Source organism: Chiloscyllium plagiosum, unplaced genomic scaffold (assembly GCF_037043375.1).
Source record: "Chiloscyllium plagiosum isolate Xiang-an unplaced genomic scaffold, Cpla_swu_hap1 HiC_scaffold_5, whole genome shotgun sequence".
In the NCBI taxonomy this organism is placed as follows: domain Eukaryota; kingdom Metazoa; phylum Chordata; class Chondrichthyes; order Orectolobiformes; family Hemiscylliidae; genus Chiloscyllium; species Chiloscyllium plagiosum.
The window spans coordinates 74,285,099-74,300,031 of NW_028270143.1; the positions used below are offsets into that span (position 1 = coordinate 74,285,099).

At 38.5% G+C, this 14,933-nt stretch overlaps 1 protein-coding gene across 2 annotated transcripts in view; it reads left to right on the forward strand.

Moving 5' to 3' along the window:
* cyp51a1 (cytochrome P450 family 51 subfamily A member 1) overlaps positions 1–14,933 on the forward strand; it is a 32,155-nt gene that overhangs the window by 16,217 nt on the left and 1,005 nt on the right. For both annotated transcript variants that reach the window (XM_043690273.2, XM_087987319.1), the window contains 7 exons: positions 358–534; positions 4,815–4,941; positions 8,842–9,016; positions 9,580–9,699; positions 10,574–10,769; positions 12,233–12,328; positions 13,209–13,377. In XM_043690273.2, the coding sequence (XP_043546208.2) occupies positions 358–534; positions 4,815–4,941; positions 8,842–9,016; positions 9,580–9,699; positions 10,574–10,769; positions 12,233–12,328; positions 13,209–13,377 (1,060 nt within the window). The remainder of the gene's footprint in view (positions 1–357; positions 535–4,814; positions 4,942–8,841; positions 9,017–9,579; positions 9,700–10,573; positions 10,770–12,232; positions 12,329–13,208; positions 13,378–14,933) is intronic.

The following is a 14,933-nucleotide window of genomic DNA, read 5'->3' on the forward strand; positions in this document are numbered from 1 at the left end:
CAGCTATTCATAGTTCACCTGGGTAATGGCTAATGCTGGCAGTTGTCAAGCTGATTGCAACATTGTCAAGTTGCACCCGATTTGAAAATTTAACACATCAGTGTGTTGTGTTGTAAACATTAGATGCAGTTTTAAATTGCATCTTCTGAATTTTTAGAAGTTGCTGTTTTAAAATAAGATGAATGTGAACAAACAGAGTTGGAAAACCAGGTTTATATTTAATTGGAGTGCATGCAGACAATTATTAAACTGCAATTACGAGAATGTATTTTTTGAAGATAGAGTAATGTGAATTAATTTGATTATTTATTTTTATAGCATTTCTTAATCCATATCACTCTTTTTGTTTTTGAACAGTATGGTCCAGTGTTTAGTTTTACAATGGTTGGAAAGACATTTACCTATTTGCTGGGGAGTGACTCGGCAGCTTTGCTCTTCAACAGTAAAAACGAAGACTTGAATGCTGAGGATGTTTACTCCAGGCTGACAACACCAGTGTTTGGCAAAGGAGTTGCTTATGATGTCCCAAACCCTGTGCGTATGTTCGAATGTTGTATAGCAAATATGATGCAAGTAACATGCTAGAATCTCAAGCCCACCTTGTAATTAATTTATTCATTTGTTTTGTATAGTTTTGCTTTGCTTTTGAGATAATGCTTGTTGCCAGTTTAGTTTTAGTAGTCCATGAACATCACTTTCCGCATGGTTTCAGTAATTGTTGAATATGAAACCAGCCTCATTAAAGAGGTAATTAAATTATGAGTGTGAATTGAAGATAGTTGTAGGTTACAGGAAGATATCAATGGGTCGGTCAGATGGACAGACCAGTGGAGATGGTATTTTACTCTGATAAGTGTGAAGTGATGTACTTGTGGAAAAAGAAACAGGATAAGGAAGTATTTAATGAATGACAGGACACTGGGTAGTTTAGAGGAACAGTAGAAGATTATTCACATATCCCTGAACTCAGTAGAGCACATGAATAGGATAGTTAAGAAAACATATAGGACACTTGCTCGGTGCAGACTTGATTGGGGCAAAGGGCCTTTTCGGCGCTGTATGAATCAATGAATTGCACCAAACTGAAACTTCTTTTTCCCCAGTTTCCTGCAGAACAATTAATTCTTGTTACAAAAGAGCTAGTAAATGATCCTAGACTTCGGTCATATTTATAGTCACATAAGCAAGATGCTAGAATAAATAGAAATTGCAGGATAGAAAACAGCAAGTCTGACAGTGTCATTGAACAGAAAGCAAAGTTAATGTTTTGCATCCAGTGACCCTTCTTCAAAATTGATTGTAGCTAGGAAATGTTACATAAGCTAAGGAAGGGATTGGGGTAGGGGGAAGGAGTAAACAATTGGTGGAGATGGAGCCCAGGGGAGAAGAAAACAATTGGACAGACAAAGGAAGGTCCTCGGATGCTGCCTCATCTGCTGTGCTTTTCCAGCACCACTCTAATCTAGACTCAAAGATAAAGGTCAACCTGGGAGAATGAATAGCTGCGAATGGGTGACATTAGTTGCTGACAATGGGACAATGACCTGGTCCCACAAACAACCCTACTGCCTGGAACTTTGCTGTACCAAATAGCAAACAGCAACTGACTTGCAATCGCAGAGATGTAGAGATTTTTATACACCCTGTTCAGAGACGCTATAACTTTTTAAGCTGATGGGACTTGAACCCAAGCCTTCTAGCTCAGAGGTAAGGACACTACCATTGTGCCACAACAGTTCCCATCCCAGAGATGTATACTTCAGCAATTCACAAAGCTTATATTTCAGTCATGTTCTAAAGATGGGTAGTTCAGCTGCTAATAGCCCATCTTGGTGGTCTAATTGGAAGGTGATTAAGCTAACAGCATAGCTTTGTCTTATCCAGAAACTAGGTGAAAAGGTATTTGTAAAAGCATGAGCAGCCATTTTAAATAATGGGTTTTGAGATTTCTCTTTACCAAAATATGACTGGAGGAGATGACTCATCTTCAAGCCATTCATGTCAGTTTGGTTTGGAACATTCATAAAATGGGGTTCAGAAACTTCTGGATATATGATCATAGCATCAGCTATTTTGAGTCAAGCAAGGTTGTTTGTTTTTAAAAGAATCAAGTTAAACACAGAAATAAAAATGTAAATAGTTTTCTTTGAGATTTCTTTTCATTCCTTCTGGCCATGACATTAGGATTCTAATAACTGATCATTCAAATGTGCTTGATCGCTGCTAAACATACTCGGAAACAGCCACTGCATATAAGAAATACTTCCAAATCTTTTGGTTCATGCATGCCTACCTTCCATTACAAGTTAATTCCCTGAGTTGCAGTTTTGCAGAACTTTTATGTAACATCATCTCTGTCAGATCTGTGTTATCATCCTTTGTGTCAGCATCAAAACATTAATGTCATACTTTATTTGATGATGTTTCTCAGCTGACTTGATATTCCAGTAATAGCCAGAATCTATCTCCAATGATTCTCAGCTCAGTCAATTTATTTTGAATGACATTGCTTGAACTTTCATCAGGAAAATGGTAGAAATGATTAACTTGTAAAAGATATCACTTTTATAGTTATTAATTTTGCTAGCCGGGTGATCATTGAAGATGGAAGGCACATGACACCAGGTCATAGTTCACCAGGTTTATATAAAATTACAGGCTTTCGGAGCACTCCACCTTCGTCCCTTCACCGGTATGACATGTGACTTCTGACTTTGTCGTCCCTAGTCGACACATCCACGTCGCCATTTAAGACGCTTCTGATAAAAGGTGGTGGAAGCTGAAAGCCTAACTAATCCATCAGCCTGTCTGCTTCCATTTTCATTTTATTTGAAAACATTATTAAATCTTTAATGGGATGTAATACATTGTGGAAATAGGCATTGTGATTTTGATATAATTAATGTTGTTTGTATCTTGATCCCGATCTCTGATTTGAGAGCCAAGTTTTTCCTCCTCTTCAGTTACTTCAGTGCTTGCTAGCCAAAACTAAATGAAATTATGGGAATCTCACAGTGTGACAGCCTTTATTCTATGCTAACTTTTCAAGAGAGCTGTCATGTTTTGTCCGACATGCCTTTTTGTCCATAACCCTATAAGTTCCTCATCCTGAAGTAATTATTCATTTCCTTTTAAAATCATGTAAAAGCTCCCACCACCTTTTCAAGTCTTCCTGATTTAGAATCCCGCTGTTGAGTGAAAACATTTCATCTTGTCTCCCTCTAAATCCTAAAATGAGTTTGAACCCATGGCCTCAGATATTGGTCTCCTATATTACTTATAATAATACTGTATTTTTTCCTCTCTACTCTGTAAAAACCTTGAAAACCATTATTAAGTTATCCCTTACCTTCATCTGTTCCAAGGAACAGGGTCCTAATTTTTCCAAACGCTGTTCGAGTTTGAAGTCCCTGATCTCTTGCAATATTCTGATAAACACTAATCTTAACATAGAAGAATACAGCGCAGTACAGGCCCTTGGGCCCTCGATGTTGCGCCGATCCAAGCCCACCTAAACTACACTAACCCACTATCCTCCATATACCTATCCAATGCCCTCTTAAATGCCCATAAAGAGGGAGAGTCCACCACTGTTACTGGCAGGGCATTCCATGAACTAACGACTCGCTGAGTGAAGAACCTACCCCTAACATCAGTCCTATATCTACCCCCCCTTAATTTAAAGCTATGCCCCCTTGTAATACCCGACTCAATACGCGGGAAAAGGTTCATACTGTCGACCCTATCTAACCCCCTAATCATCTTGTACACCTCAATCAAGTCACCCCTAAACCTTCTTTTCTCTAGTGAAAACAGCCCCAAGTGCCTCAGTCTTTCCTCATACGATTTTCCTTCCATACCAGGCAACATCCTGGTAAACCTCCTCTGCACCCGTTCCAATGCCTCCACATCCTTCCTATAGTATGGCGACCAAAACTGCACACAATATTCCAGATGCGGCCGTACCAGAGTCTTATACAACTGCATCATGACCTCAGGACTCCGGAACTCAATTCCTCTACCAATATCTTTGTCATTTCTAAAGTTTTTTACATCTTTCCTGAATTTTGTTACTTAGGATTGTCACAAAATTTCAAATCAGGTAACTATTGCTATGTGCCTTTGGTATCATTAAACATAAGAAAGAGAAGATGGGAATGAGAAGGTCTTGGCAAGCTTGGCTAATTCAGCAGTGAAGGTTCATTCGATTGATCCTGAGCATAAAGGGATTATCTTATGAGGAGAGGTTGAGTAGCATGGACCCATACTCATTGAAATTTAGAAAGGCTGAGAGGAGACCACAATGAAGGAAAAAACAAGATTCTTAGAGGGCTTGTCAGGATAGATGTGGAAAGGTTTTTCCCCTTCTGGGTGAACCGAGAACCCGAGTATAATCTCAAAGTAAGGGATTGCACATTTAAGACAGAGTTGAGGAGGAAATTCTTCTACAGAATTCTTTACTGCACAAGGCAATCTCACTGAGGCTACAGTTTGCTCATGTGGCATGTGCCGGAGGTGCTGTAGCTCGGATGGCATTCTGTTGTACCAGGATGGTTTAAGAGCAGAGGCACCTGAGGACAGAGTAAATGAAGTATTACTCTGCCATTACCTTCACATGGGAGTGGCCAGCAGTTTATCCAAAATAGGAAATGTTTAAACTTTGAGGCAAAATACATTCCCCTCACAGTTGCTTAAGAAGAAGCTGTTCCAAGTTTAGAGGATAATTTCTTTATAGCATTGACTTCTTTTCGTAAATGAAAGTTGCTCTGATATTCCTTCATCAGTTTATTGTTGTTACTTTCTTGTCTTACAAGATATTCTTGGAACAAAAGAAGATGCTCAAAACTGGTCTGAACATTGCTCAATTTAAACAGTACATCTCTCTGATTGAAGGGGAAACCCATAAGTATTTTAAACGCTGGGGTGATAGCGGAGTTAAAAGTAAGTATTCAGATATTTCATCCTCATAATTGTGCACAAAGTGCCAAATTGTGAATTTTGATCAGTGAAGTTATATTGCAATTTTGATAAAAATTTGAAGGCCATGTGTATTTTCTAAAATCTATGCAATTATCAGCACATAACTTGTCTGATACTGAAAGAAACCCATGTGTAATTTCACAGGTCACTGAGCAAATATAATACTGAGCATAGCAAACTTTGAAGATCCCATTTTATTGCTAGGTCTGTACTTCATTTGATGATCTTACTCATTTGGCATAGTCATAGAGTCATACAGCATGGCAACAGACTCTTCAGTCCAACTCGTCCATGTCAATCTTATCCTAAACTAAACTAGTTCTATTTGCCTGTGTTTGGCCCACATCCCTCTAAACCTTTCCTATCCATGTACATATCCAAATGTCTTATAGATGTTGTAATTGTACCCACCTCTACCACTTCATCTAGCACCTCATTCCATACATGTACCATCCTCTGTGTGAAAAAGTTACCTTTCAGGTCCATTTTAAATTTTTCCCTTCTCGTCTTAAGCCCATACCCTATAGTTTTGGAGTCCCCTACCCTTGGAACAAGACCTTATCTATTCCCAACTTGGCTAATGTCTATTTAAACCAAGCAATATGAATTTTGATGCAAAGCTAAATTGTTCTTGGCTGTGGCTACTTCAGAAGTTTCTCCTAGCATGCCAGATTCTGGTATCCTAATTTATGCCCTATGATTGTATACTTGGATGAGATATTAACAAAGGACAAAAAGCCAGTAAAACATGTGAATGATCTTCAGTGTTTTTGGGTTTTGTGGCACAGTTGGCAATGTTCCTACTTCTAGGCCAGCGGGTTCCAGGTTCATGTCCCATTTGCCTCAGAGGTGTCATAATCTGTTTGAACAGGTTGACTTAAAATACCTTTAAATATGTTCCACACTCTTTCCTGACAATTTAAAATTGAGTATCACACCTGAGAAAACAAAGAAACAAGGTTTTATTTCACTTCTGAACCTAAATATTGCTCTTGAGTGAATTTATCAATCTCAATTCAAGAGCAGTTCAACTTGGACCTCACCTCCTACTCATTGAAGACTAAACCCACATTTTGCCATTTAAGTGACATTGATTCACTTCAACAGCAGAATAGTATGCATTATGTATTGAGCATGATCCTTTTACAATAACATACCAACCAATTTTACATATGTAATACCATGGAATACCTACCAGCTTAGAACATAGTGCTTAATGCTTGTTGCTGACAAATGAGTGCAATTTTTTTTAGGCTGTAGTCATGAATGGTTAACATAAGCAACAAGCTCTGACATTAATTAAATCTTGAAAGAGACTTTTAAAAACTCATCCAGAAAATCTGATCATCCTATCTTTTTATGTTTTGCACAGAAAGGCACACTCTGATTTTTGTTTTGCCATAACTTCCTCCACAATGATTTCCTGCCAGAGCTGAAAATGTGTTGCTGGAAAAGCGCAGCAAGTCAGGCAGCATCCAAGGAGCAGGAGAATCGACGTTTCGGGCATGAGCCCTTCTTCAGGACTCATGCCCGAAACGTCGATTCTCCTGCTCCTTGGATGCTGCCTGACCTGCTGCGCTTTTCCAGCAACACATTTTCAGCGCTGATCTCCAGCATCTGCAGTCCTCATTTTCGCCACAATGATTTCCTGCCAGCCGAGCAACTTGAACTGTTTTGAAGCTTGACAGACTAGCAGCCACAAAAAGCAAACATAAACATTCTGATTAATTATTGAATTGTTTGGTTGGATATCATCATGTAATTTGTTTACAAATTCACAGGAACAAAATGGTTACTACTTAACAGAGTGTCTGTTCCTATGCCAATATAGCTGGTGTATTTGAAACATTGTAAGATTAGTAGAAATAGTCTGTGATGGGCCATAGCCATCTCTCACCATGAGAGAAAATTATTGTATTCGGGAATCGCCTCCTTAAAGTTCACTAATTTAATATTGTTTTACTTTACTGCCATTAATAAAGTAGGTCACTATACCTATTAAAAGTTGACTTTTCCAGTCTTGAAGACCCTCTTGTGACCCAGTCCCTGTTTTCGTCCTGTGGTCTTACTTTTACTGTCCCTGGTCCATTGCTAGTACTCAGAAAATTCCTGATGAAGGGCTTTTGCCCTTGGATGCTGCCTGAACCACTGTGCTCTTCCAGCGCCACTAATCCAGAATCTGGTTTCCAGCATCTGTAGTCATTGTTTTTACATCATTGCTAGTACTCGGCATTTCACTTGTATCTCCTGCTCTACCTGCGACTTGCCTTAGCGTCAGTATATCTTCTCCTAGCTCCTTTTTGAAAATGAATTCATGGGATGTGGGTGTCACTGACTGGGCCAGCATTTATTGCCCTTGATAAGATGTTGGTGAGCTGCTGCCTCGATTTGCTACAACCTATATGGTGACGGGAGACTCACAATGATTAGATTAGATTAGATTCCCTACATGTGTTAGGGAATGAACTCCAGGATTTTGACCCAACAGCACTGAAAGAACGATAATATATTTCCATGTTAGGATGGTGAGTGGCTTCGAGGGGACCTTGCAAGTGATGATGTTCCATGTAACTGCTGTCCTTGTCTCGATGGTAGCAGTTTTGGGTTTGGAAGGTACTGTCTAAGGAGCCTCTTTCCACCTTCCTCTTACTCATATCCATTGCCAATGCTACTTTAGCTGCTGTTTTAATTCCATTACATTCTGCACTTGCAATGAATTCCTGATCTCCATCTAGTTCCAGACATTGGTCAGTATTGTACAAACAGTCCTGGGACTTCACTGGCTACCTGCAGTACCAACCTTTGCCACAAGATGGAATCTTATCAAAACAATCATGACTGCAATTTAATATTATTTAAATTTTTATTGCTTTTTTTATTTTTATGTTTATTCTAAAGATTATTTTGCTATTGAATGTCAGCGTCTAAAATGTGCAGCATTTACTAAAGTAGCTCTGTATTCCTTTTATGTTTATTAATTTATTTTGTTTGCAAGTTACATCAGTGAGCAATGCTCAGTACTCATGATATTCTTTCATGGGATATTCTTTCATGTCATTATCAAGACTATTATTCATCTCTAATTGTCCTTGAACTGAGTAGCTTAGTCAGCCCTTTCACTGGTCATTTAAGAGTCTTTGTGAGTCTGGTGTCATATGTAGGCCAGACCGTGTGAGGATGACACATTCCCTCGAGGATATTAGAGAACCAGAAGAGTTTTATGAAAATTGATGATAGTTTCACGGCAGCAATACTGAGACAAACTTTAAATTTTGCATCTTAATAAATGGATTTAAATTCCACCAATTCCTGTGATGAGATTTTAACACCTGTCCCCAATGTACTAATCTGGATGAATACAATCAGGATTGGTAGTCCAGTGACACAAAGCCAAGTTTGGTTTCTCTGGGCAAGAAATGTCCTAACTCAACTTTTACATAAGATCCCATAGAAATCAACGTTTCATTTAAAGTCGTGGTTCACAGGACCAGGGGCACACTTTAAATGAGGATTTGTTCAAAGCCAAAGGGGTATGAATCTGCAAGCATGGGGTGAGATGTGGAGATGGATATTGCTTTTTAAAGTGTTGAATTTAGCGCACTTGACGTTTTTATGGTGAGAGCTGGCAAATTGTTGATTGTAATGATTAAAATTTCAGGCTTTTAGGATTCCAAATACCTCCAAGCATTACCTCCAAGTAAGGCTTTTGATTAGCTTTCGTTATGGGAAATGTTACATCCAAAAGATCCAGATGTGCTTGTATTAATACCAGTATATTATTTCCTAGCATAAAATGTTAGAACTTAAAACACATTTCTTATTTAAAGACTCTGTTATTTGCTCTCTCATTTTATTTTTTAGATTTGTTTGAGGCTTTGTCAGAGCTGATCATTTTAACAGCTAGCAGTTGCTTACATGGGAAAGAGATACGAAACCTGCTGAATGAACAGATTGCACAGCTCTATGCTGACCTCGATGGTGGATTTACCCATGCTGCCTGGCTTCTTCCTGGTTGGTTACCTCTTCCCAGTTTTAGGTAATGAATAGGAGGCAAAGTGGCAAAGCATGACCCCTTAATCAAACAATAATTGTTTAGAAAAAGTTAAATGAGAATTCCCATGTTTAAAACTGTAATATTGTGTGTGTCTTAAGTTTACTATGTATGCTTCCTTGTGAATCTTCTGTAGCATTTCTTATCAAATGATTACACTGTTCTAAAAGAACAAAAACAAAATACACTTCAGAATATAATCTGTTAGGCTAGTACATAGTGCTTATATACCAGCTTATTTTTTTGGGCGGGGGGGGTGGGGTGCTGCTGCCAGCCTGAGCTAGTCCCTGGTAAGCAGAAAATATGTACCAAAGGAGGAAGAAGAAATACCAAGTTCTAAAATGGCATGTAGAGCTAGAACATTTGGCTGAATGCAGCTTGAGATATTCTTAATTAGTCGGATTTATGCAAATTGATTTTGCATCATGTTTTCGATTAATGTTTTCTAGCTGGCACATGTGTACTTTTGTCATCTTATTAAGCTTTGTAAAAGTTTTGTATACTTTTTTTATTCTAAATCATCAAAACATTCCTGTCTTTCTGGATAGGCGGAGGGACAGAGCGCATCGAGAAATCAAGAATATCTTCTTTAAGGTAATCCAGAAACGCAGGGGTTCAAGTGAGAAGGAGAATGACATATTGCAGACCTTATTGGAGGCCACCTACAAGTGAGTGTTATGGCCAAGTATGGAAGGATGAATAAATTCTTCTCTTTCCATTCTTGTAGTTGGAATAACAAAGTTTGAATTTTTAAAAAGTAGTGCTTTCCAAATCAATATTGCTGTGATTATCTTCAACCGGTAATTGGATATGTTGTGGAGAAAGAATTTGCATTGGTCTAGAAAAGCAGTTGGTTAAATGACTGTATATGTTGGAGATCTGAAGCAAAAACAGAAATTGCTCAAGAAACTCAGCAGGTCTGATTGCGTCAGTGGGGAGAAAGCATTGTTAATGCTTTGAGTCTGGTGACTGTTCATTAGAATAGTCCTGATTAAGAGTCATCTGACTGGAAATGTTAACTCTGCTTTCTGCAGGTCAGGCAGCATCTAGGGAACAGAAGATTCGACGTTTCGGGCACATGCCCTTCTTCAGGAATCTTCCTGAAGAAGGGCATGTGCCCGAAACGTCGAATCTTCTGTTCCCTAGATGCTGCCTGACCTGCTGTGCTGTTCCAGCAATAAAGTTTCAGCTTTGATCTCCAGCGTCTGCAGACCTCACTTTCTCCTAACTCTGCTTTCTCCCTACAGATGTTGTCAGATCTGCTGAGTTTCTCCAGCAATTCCTGTTTTTGTATTAGAAGTTATTAATTAGCTCTTATAAAGAGCAGGCATGATGTTGTGAATAGACTCTTCTGTTCTCTGTAACTATGTGGAAAGCAGCAACCTTGCACCCACTACAACCTAATTATGTTGAGTACATTCTGGGGGACTTTTGTTTAAGAGCAGCCTCCTAGTCTGCTCCTTCCAGCTAAGGAAAATATGTTATATATTTCATTTGTTTCCTGCTAAATCACTGCAATTCACTTTGTTGTATGTTTTCCAGGGATGGTACCCCTCTAACTGATGATGAAATTGCAGGCTTGCTTATTGGCCTGCTGTTGGCAGGGCAACATACTTCCTCCACCACTAGTGCCTGGATGGGATTTTTCTTGGCTAAAGACAAAGAGCTTCAGGAACGTTGCTATGCAGAGCAGAAAACTGTGTGTGGAGAGGATTTGCCACCACTACACTATGATCAGGTACATGCCTGACCTGATCTGTGAAATGCAGAAAGATTTGTAAGCAATGACTGTTTAGCAGATGAAAGGCTAAATACACATTGAACAACTGCCTCTGTGCATTTATGCTTGCATTTTAACATAACAGATCTCTCTTGGATTATTGTAGTTTTGTCTGGGGAAATGGACATCATACATAGGTGGATCCATAACATCTGATTTTCTACCCATTTTTAAAAGGAAAGAATGCTCATATTACTTGAGTGTCCCTAAAACTTGCCCTTTGTTACTTTCATATTTTATTAATTTGTTTTCCTGCTCAAAAGTGAAGAGTGGAACACAGAAACACAGAATATTGAAAATAAGAGCTGGAGTAAGTCCTTCGAACCTGTTTCACCATTCAAAATATTCATAGCTGAGCATCTCACTCAGTACCCTGTTCCTGCTTTCTGCTCATATGCTTTGGACAATTTAAGATTATTCCATAATCATTTGTAGATTTATACTGTATGAAACATGGCCACATTCCTTTTATTAATCTATCCCAAATTAAACCAGCAAATCTCTTTAATCTTAAAGCACTGCTGTTAATATTTCTATTTCCACTTTTATACTGGCATAACTACTGAATTCTGAAACCTGTTCAGAGATATTATTAAACCTCTCTGGAGTAGGTGGGAATTGAACCCAGAACTCTTTGTCTGGAGGTAAGGATATTAAAGTAATCAGAGTCCTTTCCTTCTGAGCCATTTTAGACTTGGGGATTTGATTAGAGAAATTCAATATAGAACCCAGTAATTTTCTTTGTTTTGAATTGTCCTTTAAATTATTTCATTGAATCAGTGCCTTGAATAGATGGTAATTATTGTAGCAGGAACCTGAGCAAGCATTTGCAACTTGGGAGTGATCCATTAATCCTCTGTAAATGTTTTGCAAACCATACTTTTTCTTTCTTAAGATGAAGGGAATCTGTTAAGAGGAAAGGTTAAGTAAATTGAACCTATACCCATTGGAGTTTGGAAGAATGCAAAGTAATCTTACTGAAACTTCTAAGATCTTGGGGACACTTGGCAGGTTTGATGCTGAGGGAATGTTTTCCCTTGTGGCAGAGTTTAGAAGATAGTTTAAAAATATAGAGTTTTTTTTACTATATACAGTTAGTCTGTGGAATTCTCTTCCCCAGAGAAAGGCGGAAGCTGGGACCCTTGAATATATTTCATGCAGGCTTTGTTAAATAGACTTGATTAAGAGTCTAGGATTACTTGGGGCTGGTAGAAAAGTGGAATTGAGGCCACAATCAAATTAACCATGATCTCATCGAGTGATGGAGCAGGCACAAAGCCAAATTAGCTTCTCCTACTTTTAGTTTTACGTTCTTTCATACAATTGTAAAAGAAACTGGTAAAATTAATAATGGTCAAGGTCTGGCCTGGATTAGATTTACTGCTGCACAGTCAACATTGTGCTTTTTGATTTATTTGTAGCTGAAGGACATGAACTTGTTGGATCGCTGTTTAAAAGAAACACTGAGGCTCCGTCCTCCAATAATGACAATGATGAGAATGGCAAGAACACCACAAGTATGTAAAGAGCCTGAAGGAACAGTACCAATACAATTGGTATTGATTTTTGATTAGAAATGTCATCATGGATTTTGTGGAGCTGAGAGCTACTGTACTTCTGATTGTGTGTTTTTCAACTTGTGATTCTGTTCAGAAAAAAAGTCAAATATTTGCTAACAACCACAAAGCTTTTCAGTAGATTTACTGGCAGTTGATTGTTTGCATCAAAGAACAAGTTAGATACATACTAACGTCAAGTGATAACTCTGTGAACAGGTGTAACCAACAATTATTCTCCACCATTGCGCCCTTTGGATCAATCAATCAGGATTGAATAATTAGAGCGTTTTCTGGATTATCCATTGTTCTGTGTTAGTAACTAAAATGGCCCCGGGTTCTATACTGAGTCACTAGGGTGGCAATGACACTTTGCAATTGGCTTCAGTGTTCAAAGGGTGGGAAAGATCAACAATATATCACTTGATGTTTGTGTTTGGACATATTTGTTGCTGCTTCACAGTAAACCTTATCCTAAATTACCATTATATACTTTGATGACAGTTTCAATTTGCAAGCAAATGATATTAAGTATCTTTTGCCTTAATTTGATCCAAATCTATTAACTGTTCTCCTCTTGCCATCTTTCTCCTTACTAATTCTGAGTTTAATTTGGATAGACAATTTTTTTGAGGTGCTTACACTGTTAGTCAATTAAGGATCAATAAGGCCTTAATTTGTTATGAAAAGCCATTATTTTTGTGCAATTGAAATACTTAGCAAGATTATTAATTAATTATGAACATTTTCATTCAATATTCTACCACTCTTTACTTCTAATTAGCAATTATATGAATGAGCTGAGAAATATTTGTAATCCTGAGCTTTAATTACTTCACAGACTGTAGCTGGTTACACTATTCCTCCTGGTCACCAAGTGTGTGTGTCTCCTACTATCAACCATAGACTTCAGGATACCTGGACTAACAGGCTTGATTTTAACCCAGATCGCTTTCTCCAAGATAATCCAGCAGCCCTGCAGAAGTTTGCATTTGTACCTTTTGGTGCAGGTAGGCCTTATTGGTCTCGAGTGTTTTGTGAAACTTGATAAGATTAGATTCCCTACAGTATGGAAACAGGCCCTTTGGCCCAACAAGTCGACACTAACCCTCTGAAGAGTAACCCACCCAGATCCATTCCCCTATATTTACTAATGCACCTAACACTGAGCAATTTAGCATGGCCAATTCAGCTGCACATCTTTGGGTTGTGGGAGGAAACCGGAGTACCTGGAGGAAACCCACGCAGACACTCGGAGAATGTGCAAACTCCACACAGTCACCTGAGGCTGGGATTGAACCCAGGTCCCTGGTGCTGTGAGGCAGCAGAGCTAACCACTGAGCCAGTGTGCCACCCCAAGAAAACAAAAGCGATGGTTATCATACAGAGATTTAAATCTCTGGGCAGAATAACTGGAGTAGATAGCTAATGAACTAATATACTGTAATATTTTGGTTTATGTTGGCCCATCCTATTGATTTATTCCATATAGGAAACTCTTAATCCTAGAATGAACTTTTCAGATGATAATGGCAGAGCAGTCATAGAATCCCTACAGTCTGGAAGGAAGCCCATCAAGTTTGCATTGACCCTCCGAAGAGCATCCCACCCAAACCCAGACCTCAGCCTTTCCCTGTAACTCATTAATAGCTAATCTGCCTAACCGGCACATCTTTGGACTGTGGAGGGAAACCAGAACACCCAGCAGAAACCTATGTGAGAGTGTGTAAACGCCACACAGACACTCACTTAAGGTTAGAAGCAAGCCTGATTCCCTTGCACTGTGAGGCAACAGTGCACATCACTGAGCCACCTGCTACTGGATCAAAATTAACAAAGGATCAGGAAACTAATAAACCTTTTTTTTATAGATCAACCTTCCTCCTAACTGACTTATCACCAGATTTTTTCCCTTTATGAAAGTGCATTGTCAACTTCAGTAGCATGTCTGACTTTTCCCTCTTATTGTTTAGGTGCTAATTTGTAACACCTTAAATGAACAATCTGCTTAAGTAAATTCCTTTACAATCTTGCAACATATGTCATTGTTCAGAAATAAAATCAAGCCCAATTTTGTTTTTTTTGAAATAACATCAGTTCCTGACTCACTAAATTGGTTGCTGCAGTAGAGGCAAGAATGAGGAGCAGCGTAAATAGGCAGAAGGAATAAGGCTGGATCCTGGGGATAATGTTAGAGGCACAATTTGAGAATGAGGGAGAACGGGGAAAGAAATGACTGCACCTTGGTATGCCCATTTGGCTAATGTAATGTCATACTCAGACCAAGTGAATTACTAATGTTTACTACACTTTTAGTATCAGATGCTAATCACCCAATCCACTCATTTGACTTATGCAATATTTTCTTCTAATTCAGTACATTACCTTATTTGCTCTTTTTTAAATCAGCAGGTAAAGCATGTTAATAATGGTTTCATAGAGTAACCCTAGATCTTATAGTTTTTGGTTTATTTTTAAATCCATAAGTAATCCAAAGTATCATAAATCACTAAGGAAGTTCAGCTATTGTCTTAATAGTTTTATTTATCAGATTTGTAACTTCCTT